Source organism: Perna viridis, chromosome 3, assembly GCF_037379345.1.
Source record: "Perna viridis isolate PV_CMFRI_1.1 ecotype Kerala chromosome 3, ASM3737934v1, whole genome shotgun sequence".
Taxonomy (NCBI): Eukaryota; Metazoa; Mollusca; class Bivalvia; order Mytilida; family Mytilidae; genus Perna; species Perna viridis.
The window spans coordinates 47,620,485-47,647,394 of NC_142447.1; the positions used below are offsets into that span (position 1 = coordinate 47,620,485).

Sequence of the window (26,910 nt, forward strand, 5' to 3'; positions counted from 1 at the left end):
TTTTCTAACAGAATTTACTATTCTAATATGTTATGTACAAATGCTGCATCTGAAAAAAATGTGAGAAAGAAATTAATAAAACAAGTCATAAAAAATATCTTTCCAAGAAATACAAGTAGTTTACATTACATTAGTACACCCTGCCTATATGATCTAAGTTTAGTTAAACACCTTAAGTGTAATGAGTTAATTGTTTTTAATATCAAACAAAATACATTCATTTTTTAACTCAAGTAATCTTAGAAATGGAAGAATATTTACACATGAATTATGATGATGATAATTAAAATCCTCCAAAGTATTGATGATGATACGATTGAAGCCTACAGTTATTTGATGTCTTATTCTGCTAGAGTTACATTAGTTTTAAAATCTAAATTCTTTTATTTCACATATATACAAAACCATATGTTACAGAAAGGCAATATTGCACACACTGGAAAGACAAATCATGACGTCTAATATAAAGGGATTTGATATTCCAACTGTTGAAAAATGTTTATTTTATCTCTGAAACTAAAACTGCCTTGATAGAAAATATTATCCTTATCAATTCCAGTCCCTGACATTTAATTACCCCATTTATATTTTAAAAATATAAAAAAAATACAAATAAATCACTAATTGCAATGTATTCAATGCAACAAGAAAGTCAGTAAAAAATCCCACAATTACAATGTATTTCAGTGCAACAAAAACGTCAGTAATAATCCCCATATTATTTTTCTCAAGTTTCACCTAAAATGAAAGATTCTTATAATTAACTTCAACACTTTCTAATACAAATGTAGTAGCAATAGTAAATGGAGTGAAACTGAAATTCATAAAACAAATAATAATAGGATAATTATTTGGAAAGAGTGAATAACCAAAATATGATCATGAGTGCTGAAGAACGCCTAGATTTAAAGAGTGGGCAGAACTTGTTCTGTGCATGAGGTAAATCTTAATGCGTTCTTGGCACGAGTGATCACATTTTGGTTATTCACGATAACCAATTGATTATCTTATTTATTATATAGATTTCCTGCATTGTTCATTGTTATTTTCAACATTAATTTAAAATTTTGTGAATGTCGGATTGATATTTGTGTTGTGACGTTTTGGCGGGAGAAAGAGTGAGAGTGAAATTACCGAATTTATTTCACAGTGAATATAAAAAAAAAAATTACACTGGGAACATTCGGTAAATTACTGCTATCTATATAATAATTTACTGTTACTAAATGACAGTGTAGTAAAATACCCAAAGAAGAACTAAAAAATGAGCTTAGGTTTACATTGGAACACATTTATGTTGTTTTTTTTGTTCATGAACACAACATATCAGTAGAGTAGTAACTGAAAATAATGGGCACATGCTTCTCTGTCAGCTCAAATCTGTAGGTACCAGTACCATGGTGATGTTCATGATGTCACAATACATTGGATGCGTCTGTTGTTGTATTCAGGTGAAATGGACATGGTCCTTCTGTCCACTGCAATCACAATAAAAAAAAGTTAACACTTGAAATGACCATTTACTATGCAAACAAACAGAAAAATGAAGAGTTATCACAAAAAATATATCATTCTATCAATCCCATGCCAAATACAAATGCATAAGGTATATTAGAAAAAAACAATGGGAGTTAGTTAAATGAAGATCAGTTGATCTTTTTTTCAAAACAATATGAGATCACATAAACCATTTTCACTATTTTATCTTATAAGGCTTGAATAGTAAAGTAATCTACACATCCTATTGACATGATGGGTTACTGTTTGTAGAAGAAACATCAGAAGAGAAACTGTCAATATGTTCATTCTTGTTCTATATTATAAATGTACATATGGTTTGCAGCAGCAGTCTTGATATGACATATGACTGCTTTTCACAGAGTTAGTTGGTTGCAAAGTTTTCTTGCTTGATTAATAACATTCTCTCTCATTAGTTTTGTACATGGTTCTTTCCTTCATTTTATTCTAATTGGTTATTTTTATCATTTTTGCTAGTTCACCAGCTCAATTGTTTTGACTTTCTCATGCACATTCTCAATTTTGGATCCACTTATATTTAAAAGTTTTTGTAGTTATTTGTATTCTTTATTTACTCATACCGGTAAATACAGAAGCATATATAAATAACAGTTGATATTTTGATTTACATATATATATTAGATAGAAAACACAGTTTAATTTAGATTTACTTACCGGTATATCCTGCTTTTTGTTGAATGGCGAGCAGTAGTTACTGACTACTTGACTAAATATAGTTGGAAACTTTAGATCTCATTTAAGGTAAGGATTTTAAATATTATTTTGTTTGGTTGGGTTTGGTGAATCTTTATTTTGTTTTGCATGGGGTCATCCTAACAGGAATTTTCTGAGAGATGAGAGGATTGGAGAATCTAATAGAGGGTCATACTTGGTGTATCAGACCATATTCTGAGAGTTGTGAGAACAAGAGACTAGTATACAGTCATACTTACATGTATCAGGCCATGTTCTGGGAGCTGAGAAGATTGAAGATGGTCTGTCAGGAGAGACTGGGAGAAACTGGTATGTAGTCTGTATCCTTCTTCTTCCTGGGCCTTATCACCACTTAGTCTGTATAAATCTGTAGATTATATGCAATAGAAGACAGATAAAATTAAATAAAATGCCCCTGAGGGTGTAGCTTGATAGGACCATAGAAGTCAATCCCTGAACAGTTGGGGAAAATATGGACACAATTTTGATTCTGATTAAATACTTGACACAGGATAAGAATTTGACCTAAATAAAAGTAGCTCCTGTTTGGCCTTTTATCTAGAAATGGTATCTCAACCTGTTAAATCAGTCCAGCTTTTCAGCAGATGAATTCACTTATAGTCAAGTTATTAAGACACAACCACCAAAATCAACCCACTTTTGTGGTACAGGACTTTGTTCAAAGACACAAGCCCTAATAACTATCCCAGCTATCTTTTTGTAGTACGGGATCTTGTTCAAAGACACAACCCCTAATAACTATCCCAGCTATCCTTTTGTAGTACGGGACCTTGTTCAAAGACACAACCCCTAATAACTATCCCAGCTATCCTTTTGTAGTACGGGACCTTGTTCAAAGACACAATCCCTAATAACTATCCCAGCTATCCTTTTGTAGTATGGGACCTTGTTCAAAGACACAACCCCTAATAACTATCCCAGCTATCCTTTTGTGAAACAATTTCTAATAGATCTATTTACTTATAGTCAAGTCATTGTCCAGACATAATAAAAATGTTTGTTTCTGCTCACTTTTTGGCCCCTTATTCCTAAACAGTTCAAGTGACAACCCCAAATAAAAAGTTTCGTGAACAGCATGATACAAAATCAGTGGTCAAACCCTAAACAATTTGGACAAGTGTGGACAAAGCAATATTAGTTTTTGACACACTTAAGCATGGTGACTTACAATTCATTATGGACACATCAATTGGTTTGGACACAATATAGCACAAAACTTGAAATTCAATTGAAAATTTTCAAAATCAGACCACAAAAATAAAAAGTCAATTTTTTGGGTTGTCCCCCCCTTTGACCCCTTATAACTAGAAAGCTTTAAAGATATCTGAAATCTCATTGAAAAATGTAGGCATTGATTTTCATAAGGCATCCAATAAAAAAATCAAAAATTAGAACAAAAATAAATAAGTTGATTTTTTAGGATGTGGCATCTTTGACCCTTTATAACTCAAGAACTTGAAGAGGTATTTGAAATCTGACTGAAAAACACTGACACAGAATTTCATAAGGTATCCAATAATATATTCAAAATCAGACCAAAAATAATAAAGTTGATTTTTTGGGGTGTGGCCCCTTAGACCCTCATTACTCAACAACTTGAAGAGGTATCTGAAATCTGAATGAAAAACACAGGCACAGATTTTCATAAGGTATCCAATGAAAAAAAATCAAAATAGGACCAAAAATAAACTAGAGGCTCAAGAGAAACTGAATTGCTCACCTGGTAAACCATTTGCTTATTTTAAAAAAACTTGCAGAATGAGACAGGCTAAGCTAAAATAAAGTGAATTGTCAAATGCAGGAAATGCTTTTAATAGCATTTTTCTGACCTGAACCAGAATTTTACTAAAGGCAATCATATCTATTCATGGATTAAAAATAAAAAGTCATTACGAGCACAATACACTAAAGAATCAAAATGCTTATTTTCATTAAATGATCTTAAATGGTTGTAGAGTAGATTTTCAAAGTTGCACATGTGGGAAAAAAAATTAAAAATTGTTTCAGGAGCTGTAACTCCTACATCTGTAGACGAATTGTTTTGAAAATTTCAGCATTGGTTGGTCTCATGATGCCGAACAATTATCCCTCCTGTAAAATTATGCTTAAGGCAACGTTTTTGAGTTATTTAAAACTGCCACGTTTTTTTTACAGATCAAAAATTCCAACAGCCAATTTGTGTGGGATACCCTAAGGAATAAATTTGGCAAATGTCATTGAATTCTGTAACATGGTTCTTGATAAGAATAGTTTCAAAGTTGTACATGCAAAAAAAAAAGGCAAAAAATCTGCATCAGGGGCTGTTGCTCCTACATCAAATGATGAATTGTTTTGAAAATTTTGGCATAGCTCCGCCTCATGATACTGAACAAAATTACTTTGTCAGAATTTTGCTTAAGGCAACAACTTATTTGCAAAAAAACTGCCTTCTAATGGTCTAACCCCTATGTTCTATTTTCAGTAATGGGCCATATTTTTTCATGAATCAAAAATCCCAACAGTCATTTTGTGTAGGATAAACTAAGGAACAATCATGCCAACTTTCATGGAGTTCTGTTGAAGTTTTTGATAAGAACAGTTTCGAAGTTGTACATGCAAAAAATGACAAAAAACTGTTTCAGGGGCCGTGACTACTACATCAGTTGACAAATTGTTTTGAAAATTTCGGAATAGGTCCATCTCTTGATGCTGAAAAATATTAGCCCTGGCAGAATTTTGCTTTAGTCAACGGTTTTTGAGTTATTTGCAAAAACCTGCCTTCAGACCCCTATGTACTATTTTTAGTAACGACGGCATGTTTTTTCTGGGATCATAAATTCCAATGGTCATTTTGTGCACAATACTCTAGGGACAAAATAACATCCTGTTGAAGTAGTGGTTTTGGAGGAGATTTTTGAAAATTTGTCCATAGCGACGACAACAGATGCCAAATGATGGCAAAAGCTCACTTGGTCTTTGGCCAAGTGAGATAATAATAGTAAAGTTATGGTCTGGACATCATGAAAATGCATGTTTCTGGCCCCCACCTTTTTGGCCCCTAATTTCTGCAAAGTTCAAGTCTTTACCCCAAAAATCAATCCAAGTCAGAAAATTGTACTACATATTGTGGAACAATATCATAGATATTCCTATGCTTTTACTGGTGTAGTTGAATTCTATGAAATGATTGTTTCAAGCCCCTTTTTGGTCACCCTAATTCCAAAACAGTAGGGCTTTTACTCCCAAAATCAATGACAACCTCCTTTTGTGGTTTGTAACTTTGTTATGAAATTTTATATAGATCAACCAACCAATACTCAAGTTATGGCAGACGACAGTGTCGTTCCAATATATGACCCCAATTTTTTTGCTGTTGTATACATATCATCCCAGCCTTTCATTGTGGTATGGCACCTTGTGGTACAATTCATAAAGATCCAAATTTGTCTGGATACCAAATTGTCTACAGATCTTTGATGATGATGACAGAATGATACCATTATACAAGCAAATATTGTTTGCAGTAACATAAAAAAGATCTCTATTTATCTTATCAAATAAAAATGTTGAGAAAACATGCCTCATTCGCATTGTAAATAAATCAAATTGTTCCACTGAAAACACTGAAGGCAATAATTCTGTAAGGAGACATTAACTCAGCTCATACTCCTATAACATGAGGTGTAAAGTGGATACCCTTGTCATATTTAGATACAATACGACCACTACATTGTTTCAGGGGAAAATAATTTAGAAATAAAATTATGACATAAGATGACATATACAATAGTTAAACACTTAAGATTTTTTTTAAAGAGGGAGATACCATAAACATGAGAAGATTTTTCAAGCCCATAACCAATAACAAAGGCTATACATTATAGAGCATCTCATCAACAAATATTATAGCATATCACATTACATGTATATAAAAAAAGCACTCATGTGCAATAAAGGTCTTATCCTAATTAAAGTCATATATGTTTTAAATTTGGATGTTGTTCAATATGAATTAATAGCAAAGCAACTTTTGTAATTGAAATTACCTTTTAGTAAGGATGAAGCCCACAGCTGCACATGTACATCTGGAATTTTTCCTGCTAATTTCATGGCAGGGGTAACCATGTTCAATGACTCCTTAAATTTAAGTTTAAATATTCTTATTACAAGATTTAATAGTGCAAATACATCCACAAGAAAAGGTGGCATCACAACACTTTGGTCTGCTTTAAACAAACCAAACTTCATTTGTTCACACAATACTAGTATCTTTATAATAAAGTTGTGTATAAGTAGTATATGACACAGTTTCCATCAGATATTAAATTGCATCACAACATAGCAGAGTAGCAAGTAAGAAATATCTAAAAATTCTCTAGTCCTTAGTTAGAATCTAACACAACTAAACCATTATTAACTCATATTATGTTGTTGTCCAATTTTAACATCAATTAACTCATAGTATTGCCTTATCTAAACCTTTATTAACTCATACCGTGTTATTGCCCATGGATAAGAAAATATGTCCCAGTAATACCAGTGAACAAGATGTCATTCTATTGATTTCCTCAGCATTAGCCATTTTCAAAGTCTCTCGTAAATAATGTCTGAAAAAGAATTTAATAATTAAATCAATGAGGGATAAATAAGTTATAGAAGAATATTTACAAAAACATACAAAATAATCTCTCCTGGTGACCATGTTCATGCATCATAAAACAACTTCTGGCAACAAAGTCACATTAAATCTTTCCGTCTTTCTTGGCAACCAAATCTGTGACAAAAAAATCACTTCTGGCAACCACTAAAGGGATTCATGAAATCTACCAAGGGAACCAAATCTGTGACAATAATAATCACTTTTGGCAAACACACCGACTTCTGCAACCTCTGCTGGCAACCATTTTCATGACTCATAGAAATGCTCCAGACAACCTCATCCACAACTCATTAATTAACAAGAACATTACAAAAGTTACATGTATTTAAAACATAAATAAGAACTTTCTACAAATTTACTATACCAGTTAATACTAAGAAAACTAAAGGGAACTAGAGGTATACTTACTTAGCTTCATTATATCTAGCTTGGAAGAATGATTGTAATCCTCTAACATAGTTAGCTGAGGCTCTTAGACCATGTGAACTGTAAACAAATAACACAGATTAAGTCTGTCAAGAAGGTTTTACTATCATAGAATGAGCTGATTCAGTCACTGGTTGAAATATGTTTCAGATTTTTTCTAATTCACTAGATATTTTATTATCAGAAATCTAGGAGCACATGGAAATGGTTCTGCACTTAAGTATACATGACATTAAGTTCATTGAAAAGGCATAGATCACTTCATACAATCAGAATTGTAACTTCTTGATTTTAACTTCATTGTTTATCAGATAGTTAAGGATACACATACTTCAAAGGCTGCTGAAAACTTATTACACAAAAATTATTTATGAAGACAATACCAGTATATAATACATGTATATTAATCTTTGTTCATTTTGTGTGATTTACTAAATTCAGAACCCTCTTCATCAAGTAACAGTTTGTATTAATAAAAACAAATTATCCGTCAACTCAAAAAGTGAAATAACTGGTATAAGAAGTGAACACATGATCTGACTTACTGTGACTGAAGTTTGTCGGGGTCAACAGCCTCCAGTATCTGTGTTAGTTCATCCTGTTTATTTGTTCTCATGTATATTATAGCTAAGTTCAGATTGATTAATGCTGCTAACTCTGAACCATTAGATGACTGTGGAAGAGGTACAACATGAATTACATAATATACATGTGTCAAAATATTTGTTTCTGTTAGGTGATTACCTCCTTCATTATCTCCAATTCTTTCTACATTCATTAATCATACATCACTTCTAATTACATTAATCATTTTTTATTGTTTTAACTGCCTGACATTTTTCAGAAAAAGTACTCAAGGGAACCAAGACCCCAGTGGAAATCAAAAGAATGTAATCCACTGATAAAAGCCATACATGGAAAACAGACAATCACAACAAAGAACACAAATTAACCAAAACAATACACACAAAGCAACTAAAGTAAATAAGCAACTCAGACTCCACTAAAAACTGGGAACATGGACCAGGTGCACCAGTAGGGTAATCATCCTGCGTTTTTCTAGAAAAAACAGCTGAGTTGCTCATAAAAATCAAGTCTGGGGTAGACAAATGAGGAAAGGAAAACTATAACACATTAAATAAATAAATTTTCATGGCGCAGATGGATACACCATAATGATCCACAAGTTGAAGATGACAACCATAAATCTTCTGTAATGATGACTTCAATCTTGTAGCAACATAAACCTGTCCCAGAAGCCTAATTGTAAGAAGTCTGCGCAGCTACTGCAAGCTTTGGCATAATGTATGAGCTATGATATGAAAATTCCATACGCAAGTGCTGAAGGGATATTGCCACAGATGAAAGAAAAGTTGATAATTCAGAATAAGAAGTCATCATGTTTGTCCTAAAGTTTGGTCAATTGATCTCCCTTACCATCGATCTCTAAGTGTAGTTCAAGATCACATTATTATTTGGGGTAGAACGGATGTATCAAATCTCCGAACTAGGATTGTTTAATGATAATATGTCATCTATATCGGGGAAACTGAGACCAAAGTATCTAGATAAGCCTCATACAAATGAAGGAATCTAACTTAATTTATTGCTGTGATACTAAAAAAATTGAACAATTTTCAATTATAATATGTCAGATGGAGGATGATGTTGCCAATAACATAATAATGCCAGTTTTGAATGTCTCAACGAAACATCACATTTTACCCTAGATTCTAACTATAATCATAAATTGATTATATGTACAAAAAAACATCAAGGTCATAAAAAGTATAAAAATTGTTAAAGTGCTTGATTTTAAAATGCAGATATAAGGAAGACAACAAATTATTTTCTTGTATCTTTCACTATCTTAAATCTATTTCTATGACATTTTAACCAGATTTTTCTGTGTTGTAGATAAAACATGCATTTTTCTATTGTCTCTTACGACTATAAAATCACTTACATTACAATGTTATAAACACCTACCAATACTTTTATCATTTAACTTTCACAATGTTACAAAAAATAATAATACATATTATACATCAGCTTATACATTAAAACATTTTGTCTGTGATTGAAATAATGAATTATTAAAGTCATTTAATGTAGTCATGTAAAATCATTTTAAATGACAAAAACACCTACACTTAAAAAGGCTTCTTTTGATATCTATACATTTATATGAGAAAGTACAAAAAATGAGTTGTAGCATATCTCTAGTATAAATGATATTGATTACCTTTAAAGCTGTATGAAACTGTGCTTCAGCTGCCTCCATACAATTCATAGACATGGCGTATAAACCCTGTAACAAAGTAAACTAATCTAGGTCGACATAATAAAGCAGGATTCATAGAAAATATTGATTGGTTTCCAGGTAGAATAATTAAAACAAGACCAATGCATGTCTGGACTTGAATCACCATCATATAATAGGGTATGTAAGTCTTGTCACGTGACTCCGTGGTTTCATGAGAATGGGTCGTCCTCTACCATTCAAATGCATTGAGATTCATCATGAACATAGCACTGAGTTCAACATACAAAAGCAAAATATCTTTCTGTGTAAAAATACTGTTAAAAATGACAAATATCTAGTTATAAAAGATAAAAATGTTAGGAAAGGTATTAAAATACAAGATTTTGGATTGTAATGCAGCGCTTTGATTTCCCGGAAGTAAACAATAAAATGCAGATCGGTCTTCGGATTTCAGTATGTTCTACATCGAAAATTCTGAAAGGGAAACTGAAACAAGAACGTGACTTACAAACCCTATTGCCAGTGTCTTCAATATGGAAATAAACACTACGCAAATTAAAAAAAAATACAAAGTACTGGTAGGTTACATTTCCATGTGTAATGTCCTAATGATAGCATATACTGCTGAAAAAAAGCTAAGTTCAACATGCTGAAAATGTAGGAAAAAATCAAATTTCTCCATAATTGGAGGTGCACATCTTCAATATGTGTGTAATCACTGTGCAAAGTAGGTACTGTTGACAACACAAAGTGACAAAAATGAGTCTGACAGAAATGGCAGAATTTTGTTAAACAGGAAGTAGATGTCCAACAGGCCTGAAATCTGATCCAACGATATGGAACACTAACCTGACGCTGAATACTAAATATCAAGGGCTGTGATTAGTAGCTGCTGAAAAAAAGTGTTACAAAAATAATTTCCTGCTCAACTGACTCACCATACTATAACCTGATTTTTACATGGGTAGATTACACAAAGTGAGTACATAAATGTAACTGATGGACAGAGTGGAGTGGTTACCAGACCTGTTGTCACTGTTGATGGTAAAAAGACAGAACTGACCAAGTGGTAACAAATGAGTAACAAAAATCAATTCTCAACTTCCTATAGGGGTATGACACATTGTGATACAATACAAGCACTTTTACTTAAGTTGTTGTCCAGATATCAGGAAAACAAAGACTTTAGTAGGACTTTAAACCAAAGAAGAAAATTTATCTTTATTTTTTCTACCTCACATAGTTTTGAGATATAATTTGAAATAAATGGCTTTACTCATGTGCTCTAAAAATAGACATGGCAGCAATGCTTCTGGCCAAATCTGTACAATTGATTAAATTCTTGAAGTGGAAACCTAATGAATGCTGGTGACAAAATTTGGTTACAATCCACTAAGCAGTTTTAGCATGACCATTTACAAAAGACTATGGACACAAAGTGATGACATCTTGATAATGAGAAGCGAAAAATCAAGAATCATCAAACAAATGACCATACCAGTAGAGTGTGAATCTGTGCCCCATGAGTGGTAAATAATCTGGGTTGTTGTTGGCAGACATGACAAACTTGGAATATCTGAAATATATTATAAATACTACTAAGTTCATAGCAAAAATCAGTTTTCAACTACATTGTATTAGAAAATAGAAATATTAAGTAATTGAAATGAATAAAACATTTTACAATAAAGATAACTAAATTCTACAGCTCAGGCCATGTTTTAGAAGACAGACGGACAATTACATGTATTTATCAAAGTCTAACCTCTTACATAATAGATGGCAGTGATTTATTGAATGTTACCTAAGTAATAAAAATCAAGACAAGAGAATAAAATAGACCTTCTTGATTTTGAAAGATTTTGGCAGTATAAAAACATACTCTAACACTGCATAAAAATAAAAATTTCTCATTGTCAATGAGATTTTGTTGAAATTCAGTTGTATGATTAAATGTTGTGTACCAGTAAAGGACAGTACAGAATGTTTATCTTCTTCTATAGAAATGTACAGTTAAAACAAAGTCTTTTTATTATACTTCAATTTTGATGGGTTCAGTAGAAAGGTAATATTCTGCTCCATCACATGCTTCAGAAAGTAATACTTTTTTCCCATCTTTTACCCTTTTGTAAAGACTCATCAACTGGCTTTGGTAAAGATTGAGCAATTGTTCAGTTCAAACCACTTTTGCATAAGAATGATAAGCATCATTAATTTAAATAATAGGAATAAAAGTGATCAAAACAGCAGATAATTTACAAAATGCTTGCTGATGTCAAATTTGAAGGCAAAACAATAACAATAAAGTAAATAAAACTAAAGACAATTATTTAAAAAGACATACAAAACTGATTATTAGGATTAGAGTGAAAAAATGGAAATAGAACATTCAGTAAAATAAAGTAAATAACTTATAGATAAGAGGGTGACAGAGAGTTTTACACTGATTTTCTCAGGCAACAAACTGCTCTATCACCCTCTTGAACTATATGTTATTTATATACTATCATGAAACAATTTCTTGTATTCTTACACTTTCCAATATTAAGGATACAACACCACAGTGAAACTTCGGAAAAGTGTATCAATCTTGTTTACTAGTGGACATATTTATTAAACTCACTACTGACAATGTTGTCATATGAAGCAGCCTTTTACATATAAAATAAAATATATTAATGATCTTGTGCATGTGTACAGCAATTTTTGACATTGACAGAATCACCAAACAATTTACCAACAACAGGTAAGTTTCATTAATTTCAAAAAAGTAATTAACTCAAAAGACATCTTTCTGTAAATAGACATCTACCAACTATCATAATCAAAAACAAAGTTTGTAATTCTTTATTCAATTACTTCCTGTATGGCGACAGGAAGTGTGTAAATTACTTCCTGTATGGCAACAGATAGTGTGTAAATTACCTCCAGTATGAAAACAGATAGTGGGAAAATTACTTTCTGTATGGCAACAGATAGTGGGTAAATTACCTCCAGTATGGCAACAGATAGTGGGTAAATTACCTCCTGTATGGCAACAGATAGTGTATAAATTACCTCCAGTATGACAACAGATAGTGGGTAAATTTACCTCCTGTATGGTAATAGATAGTGTGTAAATTACCCCCAGTATGACAACAGATAGTGGGTAAATTACTTTCTGTATGGCAACAGATAGTGGGTAAATTACTTTCTGTATGGCAACAGATAGTGGGTAAATTACCTCCAGTATGGCAACATATAGTGTGTAAATTACCTCCGGTATGACAACAGATAGTGGGTATATTACTTTCTGTATGGCAACAGATAGTGGGTAAATTACTTCCTGTATGGCAACAGATAGTGTGTAAATTACCTCCAGTATGACAACAGATAGTGGGTAAATTTCTTTCTGTATGGCAACAGATAGTGGGTAAATTACCTCCTGTATGGCAACAGATAGTGGGTAAATTACCTCCTGTATGGCAACAGATAGTGTATAAATTACCTCCAGTATGACAACAGATAGTGGGTAAATTTACCTCCTGTATGGCAACAGATAGTGGGTAAATTACCTCTAGTATGGCAAAAGATAGTGTGTAAATTACCCCCAGTATGACAACAGATAGTGGGTAAATTACTTTCTGTATGGCAACAGATAGTGGGTAAATTACTTTCAGTATGGCAACAGATAGTGGGTAAATTACCTCCAGTATGGCAACATATAGTGTGTAAATTACCTCCGGTATGACAACAGATAGTGGGTAAATTACTTTCTGTATGGCAACAGATAGTGGGTAAATATACCTCCAGTATGGCAACAGATAGTGTGTAAATTACCTCTAGTATGACAACAGATAGTGGGTAAATTACTTCCTGTATGGCAACAGATAGTGGGTAAATTAACTCCTGTATGGCAACAGATAATGTATAAATTACCTCTAGTATGGCAACAAAAAGTGTGTAAATTACCTCCTGCATGACAACAACTAGTGCATAAATTACCTCCTGTATGGCAACAGATAGTCAAAAAATACTTTCTGTATGGTAACAGATAGTGAATAAATTACTTCCTGTATGGCAACAGATAGTGGGTAAATTACCTCTTGTATGGCAACAGATAGTGTATAAATTACCTCTAGTATGGCAACAAAAAGTGTGTAAATTACCTCCTGCATGACAGCAACTAGTGCATAAATTACCTCCTGTATGGCAACAGATAGTCAAAAAATACTTTCTGTATGGTAACAGAAAGTGAATAAATTACTCTCTGTATGGCAACAGATAGTGAATAAATTACTTTCTGTATGGCAACAGATAGTGTATAAATTACCTCTAGTATGGCAACAAAAAGTGTGTAAATTACCTCCTGCATGACAACAACTAGTGCATAAATTACCTCCTGTATGGCAACAGATAGTAAAAAAATACTTTCTGTATGGTAACAGATAGTGAATAAATTACTTTCTGTATGGCAACAGATAGTGAATAAATTACTTTCTGTACGGCAACAGATAGTGTGCAAGTGACCTTCTGTATGACAACATATAGCGTGCAAATTACCTCCTGTATGGCAACAGATTTGTTTCCCATGATAAGTCTACACATGATGATATGTTCTAACAACATTAACTGGAACGAGGATAAGATTGGATGGGCATCTAACACTGTTAAAAAAATCACATTATTAATGTATGATAATTAATGGGTATATACCACTGTAACAAAAGTTATTAGAACCTGCATTCACATGACTAAGTGTCATGTTATCATGACCCATTAGTTAGTTGAACTAGAGGGTCTCAAGTGCTTAAATCAGTCACCGGAAATGGCTGTACCATATGATCAAGCAGAACAAAATTTAATAAGAAGTTGTCCTACAACTTAGATAAAAGAAAATGTGTGTAGTCCTCATCATAAGGATTTTTCATCAACTGGAACTTTCTTTCAATCTATTAAGATTTTACAGATATAAGCAAAAAAGTAAAAAAAAAACACCATATATGGCCATTCCAGGGCATTTTTTCTAAAAAGAGTTAACACACAAGTTCAACCCAATTGATACTTTTGTATTATAAAGGTAATTTCTCCTTTTAATCTATTGAGGTTTTCAGGCATGTAACAGAAAAAATTCTTAAATACAGTGTAATCAAGGGAACCAAGATTCTAGCAGAAATCAAAAGAATGTAATCCATGGATAAAAACCAGACATGGATAACAGACAATCACAACAAAGAACACAAATTAACCAAAACAATACACACAAAGCAACAAAAGCAAATAAGCAACTCAGACTCCACTAAAAAATGGGAGCATGGACCAGGTGCACCGGTAGGGTAAGCTTCCTCTGTTTTTCTAGAAACACCCACCGAGTTGCTCATAAAAAGTCAAGTCTGAGGAAGACAAATGAGGAAAGGAAAACTATAACACATTGAACAAATAAGTTTTCATGGTGCAGATGGATACACCATAATGATCCACAAGTTCATGATGACAACCATAAAACTTCTGTAGTGATGACTTTGATCTTGGGGCAACACAACCCTGTCTAGCACGATACAGAATGTTTGCCGTATAGTTTGGTCAATAGTTTTCCCTTAACATCGAACTCTAAGTGTAGATCATCTTCCACCTTTATAGTGCAATAGCTTCACATATAACTTGAATCTATAAAAACTGTGTAGCCCTTAACATAACAATCATTTAAACAATTAAATGGTTCTTTCATTAAGTATCATCATTTCAATTCTAATTGGAAGTGCAATGTCTATTTTTCAATGAAAAAATATACTCCTACAATATACATATTTAGAAACAGAAAAAAAACAAACAACTTTGTTTCAAACACATTAAATCAATATTAATTGTGATCATGTAATCAAACATATTTAAGGTAAATTAGACCTAAATATTGACAAGAATATACTTTGTCCTTACTTTTCAATTTTTCTATCTGCATGAGAGCTTTATCTGTATATTTTTGGACTTTATCCATGTAGCCAGCTTGCATCGAATGCATAACTGTAACCTGTAAATATTAATTACATAAAGATGACAACATGGTGCCATGACTGAACTAGATAATGTCAATTCAGAAATTATTGTGTGCATTAGTTGTAGCAATTTTCCAGTTTCAGTAAAAAATGAAATTTCAATTCTTTAATAAATCTACATCATTTATGTTACAAAATCAATAACCATGCAAGTTTATAATACATGTATTGCTATCTTAAGTCAGTCATACTTTTCACAGTAAATTAAACATCACAATTATTTCTGTATTTACAGTAACAGAAAGACTATTATTAGGAGAAATTCAGTTAAAATCATAGAGTTTTTTAATAGAACTTACTGAAGGATTGAAATGGAATAACAAATGTTTTTTTTTCCCTGTTGAAATGTCATATCGGTGATTTCAAACTGAAAATAATTTTAGGGCAATATACTTCAAAATTAGAATCCACTGTGAGAGCCTATAATAAAACTTTGAGTCCCATGATATAATATTACATCCCCACTTAACGTGTAGGTGGTATGTTGGAAAACCCAGGTCTGCCCTTCCATTCATTCTCACAAATATCTTGACTCCCAATGGATGCACTGATTTGAAATCTGGTATAGGAGAACACACATTGAAAGCTACATTGATGTCGGATATCAACTTCTTGTATGAGTGGGAATATATTGAGCAGCACAATAAGTGCAACCTCATGATAACATTAGTTGACAAGCAGTTAGTTGGAGTGGGATTTAAAAGCTTATATTACCAGATATGCAAATGATACCATGCGGAGACTGGTGGAATGATGTTTCTTTCAAATGAAAATTAACTTCCACTATTTACTTAAGAATTACAGAAAACTTCAATGACAAAATTAATATGCTACCTGTTAAAACATCTTAACAGTCTCTTTTAAGTTAAAACTTACCAGGTAAACCAATACACACATGTGTTCTATAGGTAACCATTGAAATAAATCTACAGGGTTTGATGAATCAGGTTCTGAATATAAGAAAAAATACACAAAAAATCATATCATTACTGGTTTTCAGTATATTTAAGTTCTTATAATAGTAATCAATGTGAAATTAACATTTGACCTTAGAGAAGCATTGAAAGTCCAACTTCAGTCTGACAGGAACTTGGGGACAGGGGCTACCCATGTAAACCAGAAAGTGATTGTAAGAGTACAGTTTGGTGTTATAGTTTTTTTTTTCCATCTTTCCATCATAAAGTGTCATTTTTAAACCTGTTTATATTATTTGATGCCAATCCATATTTTTTACTTTATTCTATGGAAATGATCCATAAAATCCTGATTTTTGTGAAATTTTCATATGGTTACTATGGAGATATTCACAATTTGTAAGGGTAATTTGTAAGGTTCATAGAAAATAGAGGGAATCTGTAAAAATAAACACCTCTACAGTCTGTGTAAGAATCAGGCAATGAATGAAACATGGAATGAAATAACCCACTGCTTTGACCATTTGTACAAACTGAATGAAACATGGAATGAGATGACCCTCCGCTTTCACTATTTGGACAACCGGGATCAAGGAATTAAGACAAGATTTGCAATATCATTTTAATGAAATAATTTATATTTGCATTGAAATGAAATGCAAATGAACATTTCAATAGTTGTGGGGGGGGGGGCAATAACCATGTCTCAAACTTGGACCTAAAATACAAAAGTATTTCTTTGGTAAAAGTATATTATTAGATCAGCAAGTTTTTGATAAGCATGTTTCAGATTTTTCAAATTTTCCCAAATTCTTACAAAGACATGTACTTGGTTTATCATAAAAGTGACTCTGAGCACACATGGGCTTTTACTATTTTATGTAAAATGATGAAGTAGCTAATGTGCCTGATTTATCATTCACAAATACATCTTTATTTCAACTTAATATACTACATTTTTTCTTTGTAACCAGGTACATAAAAACTGTTCATTATTTTCCTAATTTAATGTTTTCTTTAACCTCGAACTATGCAAATGCATAATGGTCTGGTAACTTTTCATCATCTGTATGTATCTGTGTATTGGTCACATCCCTACCATCGTAGGGATGGAACTGTGTAATGGTCTGATCACTTACCATCATCAGTATGTAACTGTGTAAAGTCTGATCACTTACCAATCATCTGTATGTAACTGTGTAAAGTCTGATCACTTACCATCATCTGTATGTAACTGTGTAAAGTCTGATCACTTACCATCATCAGTATGTAACTGTGTAATGGTCTGATCACTTACCATCATCAGTATGTAACTGTGTAATGGTCTGATCACTTACCATCATCAGTATGTAACTGTGTAAAGTCTGATCACTTACCAATCATCTGTATGTAACTGTGTAAAGTCTGATCACTTACCATCATCAGTATGTAACTGTGTAAAGTCTGATCACTTACCATCATCAGTATGTAACTGTGTAATGGTCTGATCACTTACCATCATCAGTATGTAACTGTGTAAAGTCTGATCACTTACCAATCATCTGTATGTAACTGTGTAAAGTCTGATCACTTACCATCATCTGTATGTAACTGTGTAAAGTCTGATCACTTACCATCATCAGTATGTAACTGTGTAATGGTCTGATCACTTACCATCATCAGTATGTAACTGTGTAATGGTCTGAATTATTTGTTGTAGATTCTTTAATGCTGGCTTCACACTTTTTACCTACCAAACCATTAACAATTCAATGTACAAATTATACAGCTATCACTATTACAGCTTTACTGATCAGTTTTTTCAAATTTATTATTAAGATATAAAACATTATGTAAAGCATTGAAATGATTATTTTTGGGGAAACCAAGAAATACATGCTTGAATAAATCTCTCTCTTAATTAATCAGTATTATAAGTTTAATTGCTTATTTCAGCTAGTTTGTTTGTGTCTGAATGAGGTTGGTTTTCTCAGTAAGAGAGAGAGAAAAAAAACGAAAGATGTAAATGAAAAGTTTAAGGGCGATCCAGTCCCATTCCTTCATCTATGAACCCAAAAAGCATTTAGATTAAGTAGTTGTATTCTCACAATCTTTATTTCTGAAAAAGTCTCCTGATAACTACAAGATACTCAATTATCTATCTCCCAGGCATAAAGGAAAATCAAAATGTAAATTGTTCAGTCTACATGATTCCTTTAAAATTGATAATCTTTGGAGTTCTTCACAGAAATTGTAGTATTTGAAAATTCCACAAGTATATGTTATGCAATAAATTAGACATAAGTTAATGTATGAATTTTCAAACAAAGCTTACTTTATGTGGTACATATGATATGAATTAAGGCTATGTCTATAGGGAATGGAGCTAAATAATATTTGACTTAGTTGGAAATGCACCGCTACACTGTTTTGTCCCCAATGTCTCAATTAACCGGAATATATGAGACTTTCTATAACACTTGCTGTGTATCTGTGTTAAAAGTTCAAAACAATCACTTCTTTACTGCATACATCAATTTTAAATATGTTATATCAGACAGAACAACTCTGAGTCATTCATGTTTAAGAGCATCTACATATACAGAACCTCTATTTACAATTTCTCATGTAGGGATAGAATAAAATGTATGGTAAACAGACAGTGATTGGAATACTGCCAGCAGTTTGTTCTTTCTTAGTTTTACCTATCTTAGGCTTAAAATGAAAAGGACTGTGCCACAGAACATTTTCAGCTGCAGTTTCTAAAATTGCATGACTGTCATCAACAAATCACAATAAGTAATCCTTGCCTATTGAAAGTCCCTTCACAGTTGTTTTCCATCCATTGAACCAATGATGAAATTTTTGAATACATAAAATGCCATGTCATTACTCATATTGGTTGACAACTTCCATGGCAACAACTTGTATTATTAAGAAAATCTTTGTTTACAGTATTTTAGCAGATGGGTAATGAATACACTAATATTTAAAATCTACCAAACACTGGCATAAAAAAAATATTGTGAAATCATGACTTTGAAAGCATAAACAAAATTGAGGGAAGTGAATTTTGCTGAGGGTGGATGGGTGACAAAAATCTATAAATAATTCTTAATTGGCCTAAGATTTGGTTGCTTTATTTTTTTAGTTTTTACATAATACATATATAATTAGACCTATATATTAAATTGAGCAGATTAAAAAAATATTTCCACAAAAAATCTATATCAATATTTATCTGGATCAACTAACCTGTCCAGCCATTAGGTAATGACAGACTTGTAAGATGAGAAAAAATACTTTGAGTGATTCCTTCTGTATAGGGGGTCCACTGTATGATTCTATCAATGCACTGACAGTGGTTAATGTTTCATGTACAGCTGCTGTTTGTCTGTCAATTAGCAGTAACTACAAGCATATACAATAATGGAATATCTCTGCTCTATAAAAATAACATCAACCAAAATAGTAATTTTATTCAGATTTTATCATAAAGTAAGTGTACTTCATTCTTTTGCATGGTCAAACAGTTGTTAAGAGAGAAACAAAGAATTATTTTGTTATACAAGAACACAATTCAATAAATTTTCATGTTAAATCAATGAAGGCATGATGTGATACTGATACATGTATCGCAGAAAAAAATCCCAAAAATTTATTAAAATATAACTATGTAAGTGTTTTGTGAAAACAAATAGATAAGTATTACCATCCCTTTACTCAAAAGGAACAAGAGTTTGGTGTAATCTGACCTAGACCTGCCAGCCACCTCAGCCCCTGATGTCAGTAAACTGACTGCCGTATTGAAGTCTCTTTCTCTTGAATGGAGTTGCTGTAACATAAACATTTTTTTCATTCACTAAATCACATCAAATTTTCACCCCAGAATGCTGGATAAAGACAACATAAATGTACTTACAATAACTATTATAGACAGGAAAAAAATCATTTAAAGTGTGTATATACAATGCTGGTAAACTTGACTTGAGGTAAAATGTATACAGAAAAAGGATCCTTTCAGATTTAATTCTGTTTTTTATTTTTTCACTCAAGTTTATTCTAGCAGCAACTTTTAATAATCATAACTTAACAGTGGTAAAAAGGTTGTCATATTTAAATTACTTTGTAACATTTTAGGTGTTTACAAATATTATTACAAATAAGTTCAAACAGTTTAAAAGTTAATCCTAAAACATGTACATGAAAAAGAAAAAAGTGCAGGAAGAATGCCTTTAACAATACTTACTACCAGTTGGAAAAGAATTCTACAATGCCAGTATGGTGACTGTTGAGATGCTTCAAGTGCTGTCTGTAGTAAGGGTTTAGCCATGTCATACTGAGTCTGAAAGAAAGTAATCCTAACATGACTGACAATCTTTACTTAGTTATGTCATACTGGGTCTGAAAGAAAATATCCTTGACATGAATGACAATCTTTACTTAGTTATGTCATACTGGGTCTGAAAGAAAGTATCCTTGACATGAATGACAATCTTTACTTAGTTATGTCATACTAGGTCTGAAAGAAAGTATCCTTGACATGACTGACAATCTTCATTCAGTTACATGTATGTCATACTGGGTCAGAAAGAAGTAACCCTCAAACGACTGGCAATCTTTACTTAGTTATGTCATACTGATAGAAAGTAACCTTGACTTGATTGACAAACTTTACTTAGCCATGTCATACTGGGTCGGAAAGAAAGTATCCCTGACATGATTGACAATCTTTACTCAGTTATGTTGTACTGGGTTTGATAGAAAGTAACCTTGAATTGATTGACAAACTTTACTTAGCCATGTCATACTGGGTCGGAAAGGAGTAATCCTCACAATTGACAATCTTCATTAGCAATGTCATACTGGGTCATGCTTCAAGTGCTGTCTGTAGTAAGGGTTTAGCCATGTCATATTGGGTCAGAAACAAAGTAACCTTGACATGACTGACAATCTTTACTTAGTTATGTCATAATGGGTCAGAAAGAAAATAACCCTCGCATGATTGACAATCTTCAGTTATGACTATTTTTCAACAAGTTGACATTACAACTTACTGTGCTCATCTCATAGACAATCTTTACTTAGTTATGTCATAATGGGTCAGAAAGAAAGTAACCCTCACATGACTGACCATCTTTATTAGCAGTGTCATACCGAGTCTGAAAGAAAGTATCCCTGACATGATTGACAATCTTTACGCAGTTATGTCATACTGGGTCTGATAGAAAGTAACCTTGGATTGATTGACAAACTTTGCTTAGCCATGTCATACTGGGTCAGGAAGAAGTAACCCTCACATGATTGACAATCTTCATTAGCAATGTCATACTGGGTCAGAAAGAAAGTAACCATTACATGACTGACAATCTTTACTTTGTTATGTCATAATGAGTCAGAAAGAAAGTAACTCTGACATGATTGACAATCTTTATTACCAATGTCATACTTAGTCTGAAAGAAAGTAACCCTGACATGACTGACAATCTTTACTAGCAATGTCATATTGAGTCGGAAAGAAAATAACCCTGACATGATTGACAATCTTTACTTAGCCATGTCATACTGGGTCAGAAAGAAATAACTCAGACATGATTGATAATCTTCACTTAGTTATGTCATATGGAGTGTGAAAGAAAGTTACACTGACATGACTGACAATAATCAGTTAACCATGTCATACTTGGTCTGAAACAAAAATAACATCGACATAACTGAAAATATTTAGTTTGTCATGTCGTTCTGGATCAGAAAGGAAGCAACCCTGATACAACTGACAATCTTTACTTAGCAATGTCATACTGGGTACGAAAGAAAGTAACCTTGACAAGACTGACAATCTTACCTTAGCAATGTCATACTGGGTACGAAAGAAAGTAACCTTGACAAGACTGACAATCATACCTTAGCTATGTCATACTGGGTACAAAAGAAAGTAACCCTGACATGACTGACAATCATTACTTAGCCATGTCATAATGGGTCAGAAAGAAAATAACCCTGACATGAATGACAATCTTTAGTTATGATTATTTTTCAAAAAGTTGACATTACAACTTACTATGCTCATCTCATAGCCAATTTAATTTTATATTTATACAAGACTGAAATTCTTCAGAATCTCATGAAAAAGAAAAATATAAAAGATGCTAAATCCTTTAATCTTACATACAGATATATTGATGATGTAGTGTCCATTAACAACCCTTCTTTTTGTAAATGGTTGCCTTCAATGTATCAATCAAAGATTGAAATAAAGGAGACTACAGAAACAGCTTGTTCTGCATCTTTTTAGACCTACATCTTGAATGTGACAACAGTGGTCATCTCAGCACTAAAATTTATGATAAAAGAGACAAATTTAATTTAATATCATAAATTTTCCTTACCTGTGCAACACTATACCTTCATCTTCTGCATATGGGGTTTACATTTTACAGTAGATTTGCTATGCTAGAGCAAGTACTAACCACTCTGATTTCCTTGAATGCTATAAATATCTGCTTAACAGACTTCTGAATCAGGGGTATGAGGGAATGTGTCTCAAAAGGGTCTTCTCAAATTCTTTTTTAGATATCAGTCCTGGTTGAAAGATAATCAGTTTCTTCTAAAATAATGAGTAAAGATTGTTTTTTTGTAAATTGTTCTTTGTGCTGATATGACAGCCAATTTACCAAATATGACATAATAGCATGCAGATGCTATTTAATCACCACCGGTATATTCATGTTGCAATGGAATAAGAAGGTTTAGCATGCTATGAAACCTAAATTTAACCCACCGTTTTGTTTGAAAAGCCTGTACCAAGTCAGAACCATTGTAGTACTAGCTGCTCTAGTGTAATATCTATTTTGCCAGATCTGTTTTGAACTAGACTTGATTGTGGATCAAATTACGGTAGTGTTTTGTAATTTTGTTGTTACCCTTATTTAGCAATGTCATACTGGATCAGAAAGAGGTATCCTTAACATTACTGGCAATCTTTACTCAGCCATGTCATACTAGATCTGAAATAAAGTAACACTGATAGGACAGACAATTTTTACTCAGTTATGTCATACTGAGTCAGAAAGAAATTAACAATTATAACACAGCTTTCAACTTACCTGTTGTTCATAGACTTGTGATAACACACATGCTGATTCAAACATGACATCATCAGAATCTCTTATCTAATGCATTGTTAAGGTTTAATTTAAAGATGGCTGTAATGTAATTATCTTTCATGTTTAAAAACCATGAATAGTAAGTTGCTTTTACATGTACATGTATGTTGATTTTCTTGTTCTACTCAGTAGACTACTGTTTAGCATTGCAAGAGTCATTTATGTTATAAATTGTATCCCCTTCTTTTCCTTGAACACATTTATTAAAAAAAAAAAACATCCAACAGTACTTCTCATTACAAATATAAATAACTATTATTTGGAAATAGAGGGACACAAGAGGAAGACATTTTTGTGTTTAATTTGCATACCAAAGACACCAAGAAGGTTTACAATATATATATTGTTTTGTTGTGACATGTTTCATTAATTTGATCCTCTATCCTACATAATAATACCTAGATGCACTGCCCCATACTACCATACATCATGTACTAAGTTACAGCATTAAACTGAGGAGGAATGACCTATAAAAGCTATATTTTTATATAGCCTAACTGGCCGAGTAGTCTAGGGCGCTGGATTTTGTATAGGTGGTGTTGCCATAGATGTCACAGTGGTTTTCCACCGAGTTCTCTGCCTTTGAAATATTCATTTTCAGTGCATTTCAATGAAATTGTAACTCAATGGTACAGCATGATATGGAAAATCTTATCAGCTTTCCTTGATTTTGATGATGTAACTAGTCAAATTAAATTTTCAAAATGGTGGGTTTTTTTCATACCATGTTTCACCTACTGCCTGATTCTTACAGGGACTGACACTTAATAAACATGAAAACATAACTTAGGTGACAATGTTTATCAAAATTTTATCAGGGCACTTTGAAATTTTGAAGGAGGACACAAAAGTGCTCAGAGGGAGCAAGTCTTTCATGGCAAGTTCGGTTCAGCGCCCCTCCATTTTCATCTAGTAAGGACATTGTCAATGTAAGCATAGTAGATGTAATTAGTTTTTTTTTCTTTCAGTACCAAAAACCTTTTCATATACTAGCCTGATTACTTCTTTCAATGATTTCATGTTCAAATGAACTTAATTCTGTTTCTACTGGTGCATATCGATTTTTACTGGTCTCAAGCATGAATGAAACCATGTAAACCTAGAGAAGGGTCATTTAAACATGCTGGCATCCCTTCAGATCTGTGGCTGTTCACACAGTACTTGGGGGAAATGAACTTAAAGCTCACTGTAAGTAAATGGATACATTTGCTGCTAGTTCCCACTAAAAAAGATAACATAATATAATATCATATCATATTATACATGAGATTGAGTTACTATACCTCTACCTCCTTTCAAAATTTATTGCTGAAAAATGAATATGGTATTGGATTAGTAACTCGGCAAAGCAACAATAAGAAAAATTAATTATTGTTACTAATGGCTAATGACAACTAATATTCAGACAATTTTTGCCAAAACATTAATTCCTGACAACATGCACATCCCAATATAATAATTTAACATCAAGTTTCATAACAATCAAGTAGTTCTTGAGGTTGAGGACAATGCATAAGACCAAGTTTTGCTGAAAAATGCCTAAGTCCACCAGGTGTCATTTCTACAATTTTTGCCAAAACTTTAATTCCTGACAGTATGCACATCTCTATGTGGTTATATTACATCCCACAAAGTTTTATAACAATACCATGAGCCTCTTATAAAAATAGTTGCAGACAGATAGATGGCTAACAAGCAGGGTGAAACCTATATACCCTCCGAACTTCTTTTGCAGAGGGTTTGAAAATAGAAAAAGTTGCAGGGTCAGAGAAAATTCTGTCTGGCAGAAAACAACTTTCTGGCAAGTTAATCAACAGAACATTGTAAAACTCAGCAACAAATTTTCCAAGACAATAACAATGGTGCATTTGAATGTTTATGCTCCCAAAGAGAGAATTAATGGTTGTATATCAACTGGGTTCAGTATACAAATGTAATTACATGTATAGCTAGAAATATTATCAATATCTGCTTTATGCATGTAAAATTGGGAGCTTAAAAATAGAATCATGGCAACTTCTTTCTCATATACTTTGTAAATGCAATTTAGAACAACACCAGTCTTGGAAAACATACTCTAGCTTCAATGATTAAATACAAATTGAATCTTAGCTTTTTCCAAAAGAGGGATGGTCAAAACAGGGCACCTGATTGAGTGAATGCACTTTTGTGCAACACAGACCTAAACTGGAATTCCAGAAGAAAATTCTGTTCTCTTTATAATTCATGACTTAAGGAAAATAAAGTCATTTTAATTGTTTGTGCGTTTGAAGTTTTTGTTTTAATATACATTTTTGTATATTTACTAGTTTTAATGTCTTCCTGTACCAATTTTTTGGGGATAAAAACAACTCTCTCTTAAGCTGAAACCGAACTTTAGTATATGAAACACTTAGTATAATCAATTTAATCAACCTGTGGAAAATTCCAGTTGCGGGTTACACAAAATACTGACACCCAACCCAATTTTTCACAAAAATGAAGTAATTAATAATAGACAATTACGACCCACACATTTCAGACCTTGACGACCCATAGTTCATTGCGAATGCCTGACATTTCAGACCAAAAATATTTAGGAAAATGCATTTGGACAATAAAAACCATATACCTAAACAGATTTTCCTATTTTGAAAAAAGACGTTTTTACACTTGTGGACGTCAGTGATGAAAATAATACATTTTCCTGTTGTTTTCATACTGAATTCTACTTCTGTTTGAAGATCAATGAAGTCACAATTGAGTTTTATTATTGATGTCAAAAAGTTATTCGGAGGCAAATCTGGGAGCAAAATGGCAAGTGTGAATTCAGGCATTAATAATGTGCTTCTTTGAAAGCATTCAAAGTTTCACCTCCTTCATATTATTAATAAAGATCTGCAGGACTGGTTTAAGAAATTTACCGCCTTCTGTAAATTAGAGATAGCCAAGTCGGTGTTCTTTGTGTGAGCTAATAGAATATTGCTTAGCTGCACTCTTGTTCTCGCTTCTATCTTCGGAGAAAGCTGCAGTGTCAAGATGCTTTGAAGGCAATGTATGCAAAGCTTAATGTTAGGGGGGTTGGATGTCCTGAAGTTTTCAGCCAAACCAAGAAGAGCAACATAACAAGCTTCAGTGTTCGCACTCGACGCCATTTTCATAATAAATTTCTAAACTCTCGGAGTTTTTCTCCGCCACTATGTAAAGTTCCGAACTACGCTCGGGTCGTCCCATCCACCTCGTCCCATATCAAAAT

At 32.7% G+C, this 26,910-nt stretch overlaps 1 protein-coding gene across 2 annotated transcripts; it reads right to left on the reverse strand.

Moving 5' to 3' along the window:
* On the reverse strand, positions 1 to 26,840 carry LOC148622640 (MAU2 chromatid cohesion factor homolog). 2 transcript variants are annotated; one of them, XM_088572601.1, is made up of 18 exons: positions 26,579 to 26,840; positions 24,880 to 24,897; positions 23,616 to 23,681; positions 20,759 to 20,854; positions 20,222 to 20,344; positions 19,765 to 19,920; positions 18,184 to 18,259; positions 16,493 to 16,566; positions 15,501 to 15,591; positions 14,127 to 14,230; positions 11,083 to 11,160; positions 9,564 to 9,629; positions 7,864 to 7,991; positions 7,301 to 7,378; positions 6,728 to 6,839; positions 6,279 to 6,369; positions 2,472 to 2,599; positions 1 to 1,478 (listed from the first exon to the last, which is right to left on the reverse strand). In XM_088572601.1, the coding sequence occupies exons 1-18, from the start codon at positions 26,813 to 26,815 to the stop codon at positions 1,416 to 1,418; spliced, it is 1,785 nt and encodes a 594-aa protein (XP_088428727.1). In that variant the 5' UTR covers positions 26,816 to 26,840; the 3' UTR covers positions 1 to 1,415. The 2 variants fall into 2 exon arrangements, with proteins under 2 accessions (XP_088428727.1, XP_088428728.1); XM_088572602.1 differs by lacking the exons at positions 23,616 to 23,681; positions 24,880 to 24,897; positions 26,579 to 26,840 and adding an exon at positions 23,291 to 23,340.
* Positions 26,841 to 26,910: the final 70 nt, after the last annotated feature.

What these genes read in the sequence shown, in the direction of transcription:
- LOC148622640 (XM_088572601.1), bottom strand. Translation starts at nt 26,815, where the DNA reads ATGAAAATGGCGTCGAGTGCGAACACTGAAGCTTGTTATGTTGCTCTT. An exon ending in ATTACCTAATGGCTGGACAG is followed by an intron (nt 18,260 to 19,764) that starts GTTAGTTGATCC and finishes ATGGTTTGGTAG; the next exon opens with GTAAAAAGTGTGAAGCCAGC. An exon ending in CAGAACATGGCCTGATACAT is followed by an intron (nt 1,479 to 2,471) that starts GTAAGTATGACT and finishes TTGTGATTGCAG; the next exon opens with TGGACAGAAGGACCATGTCC.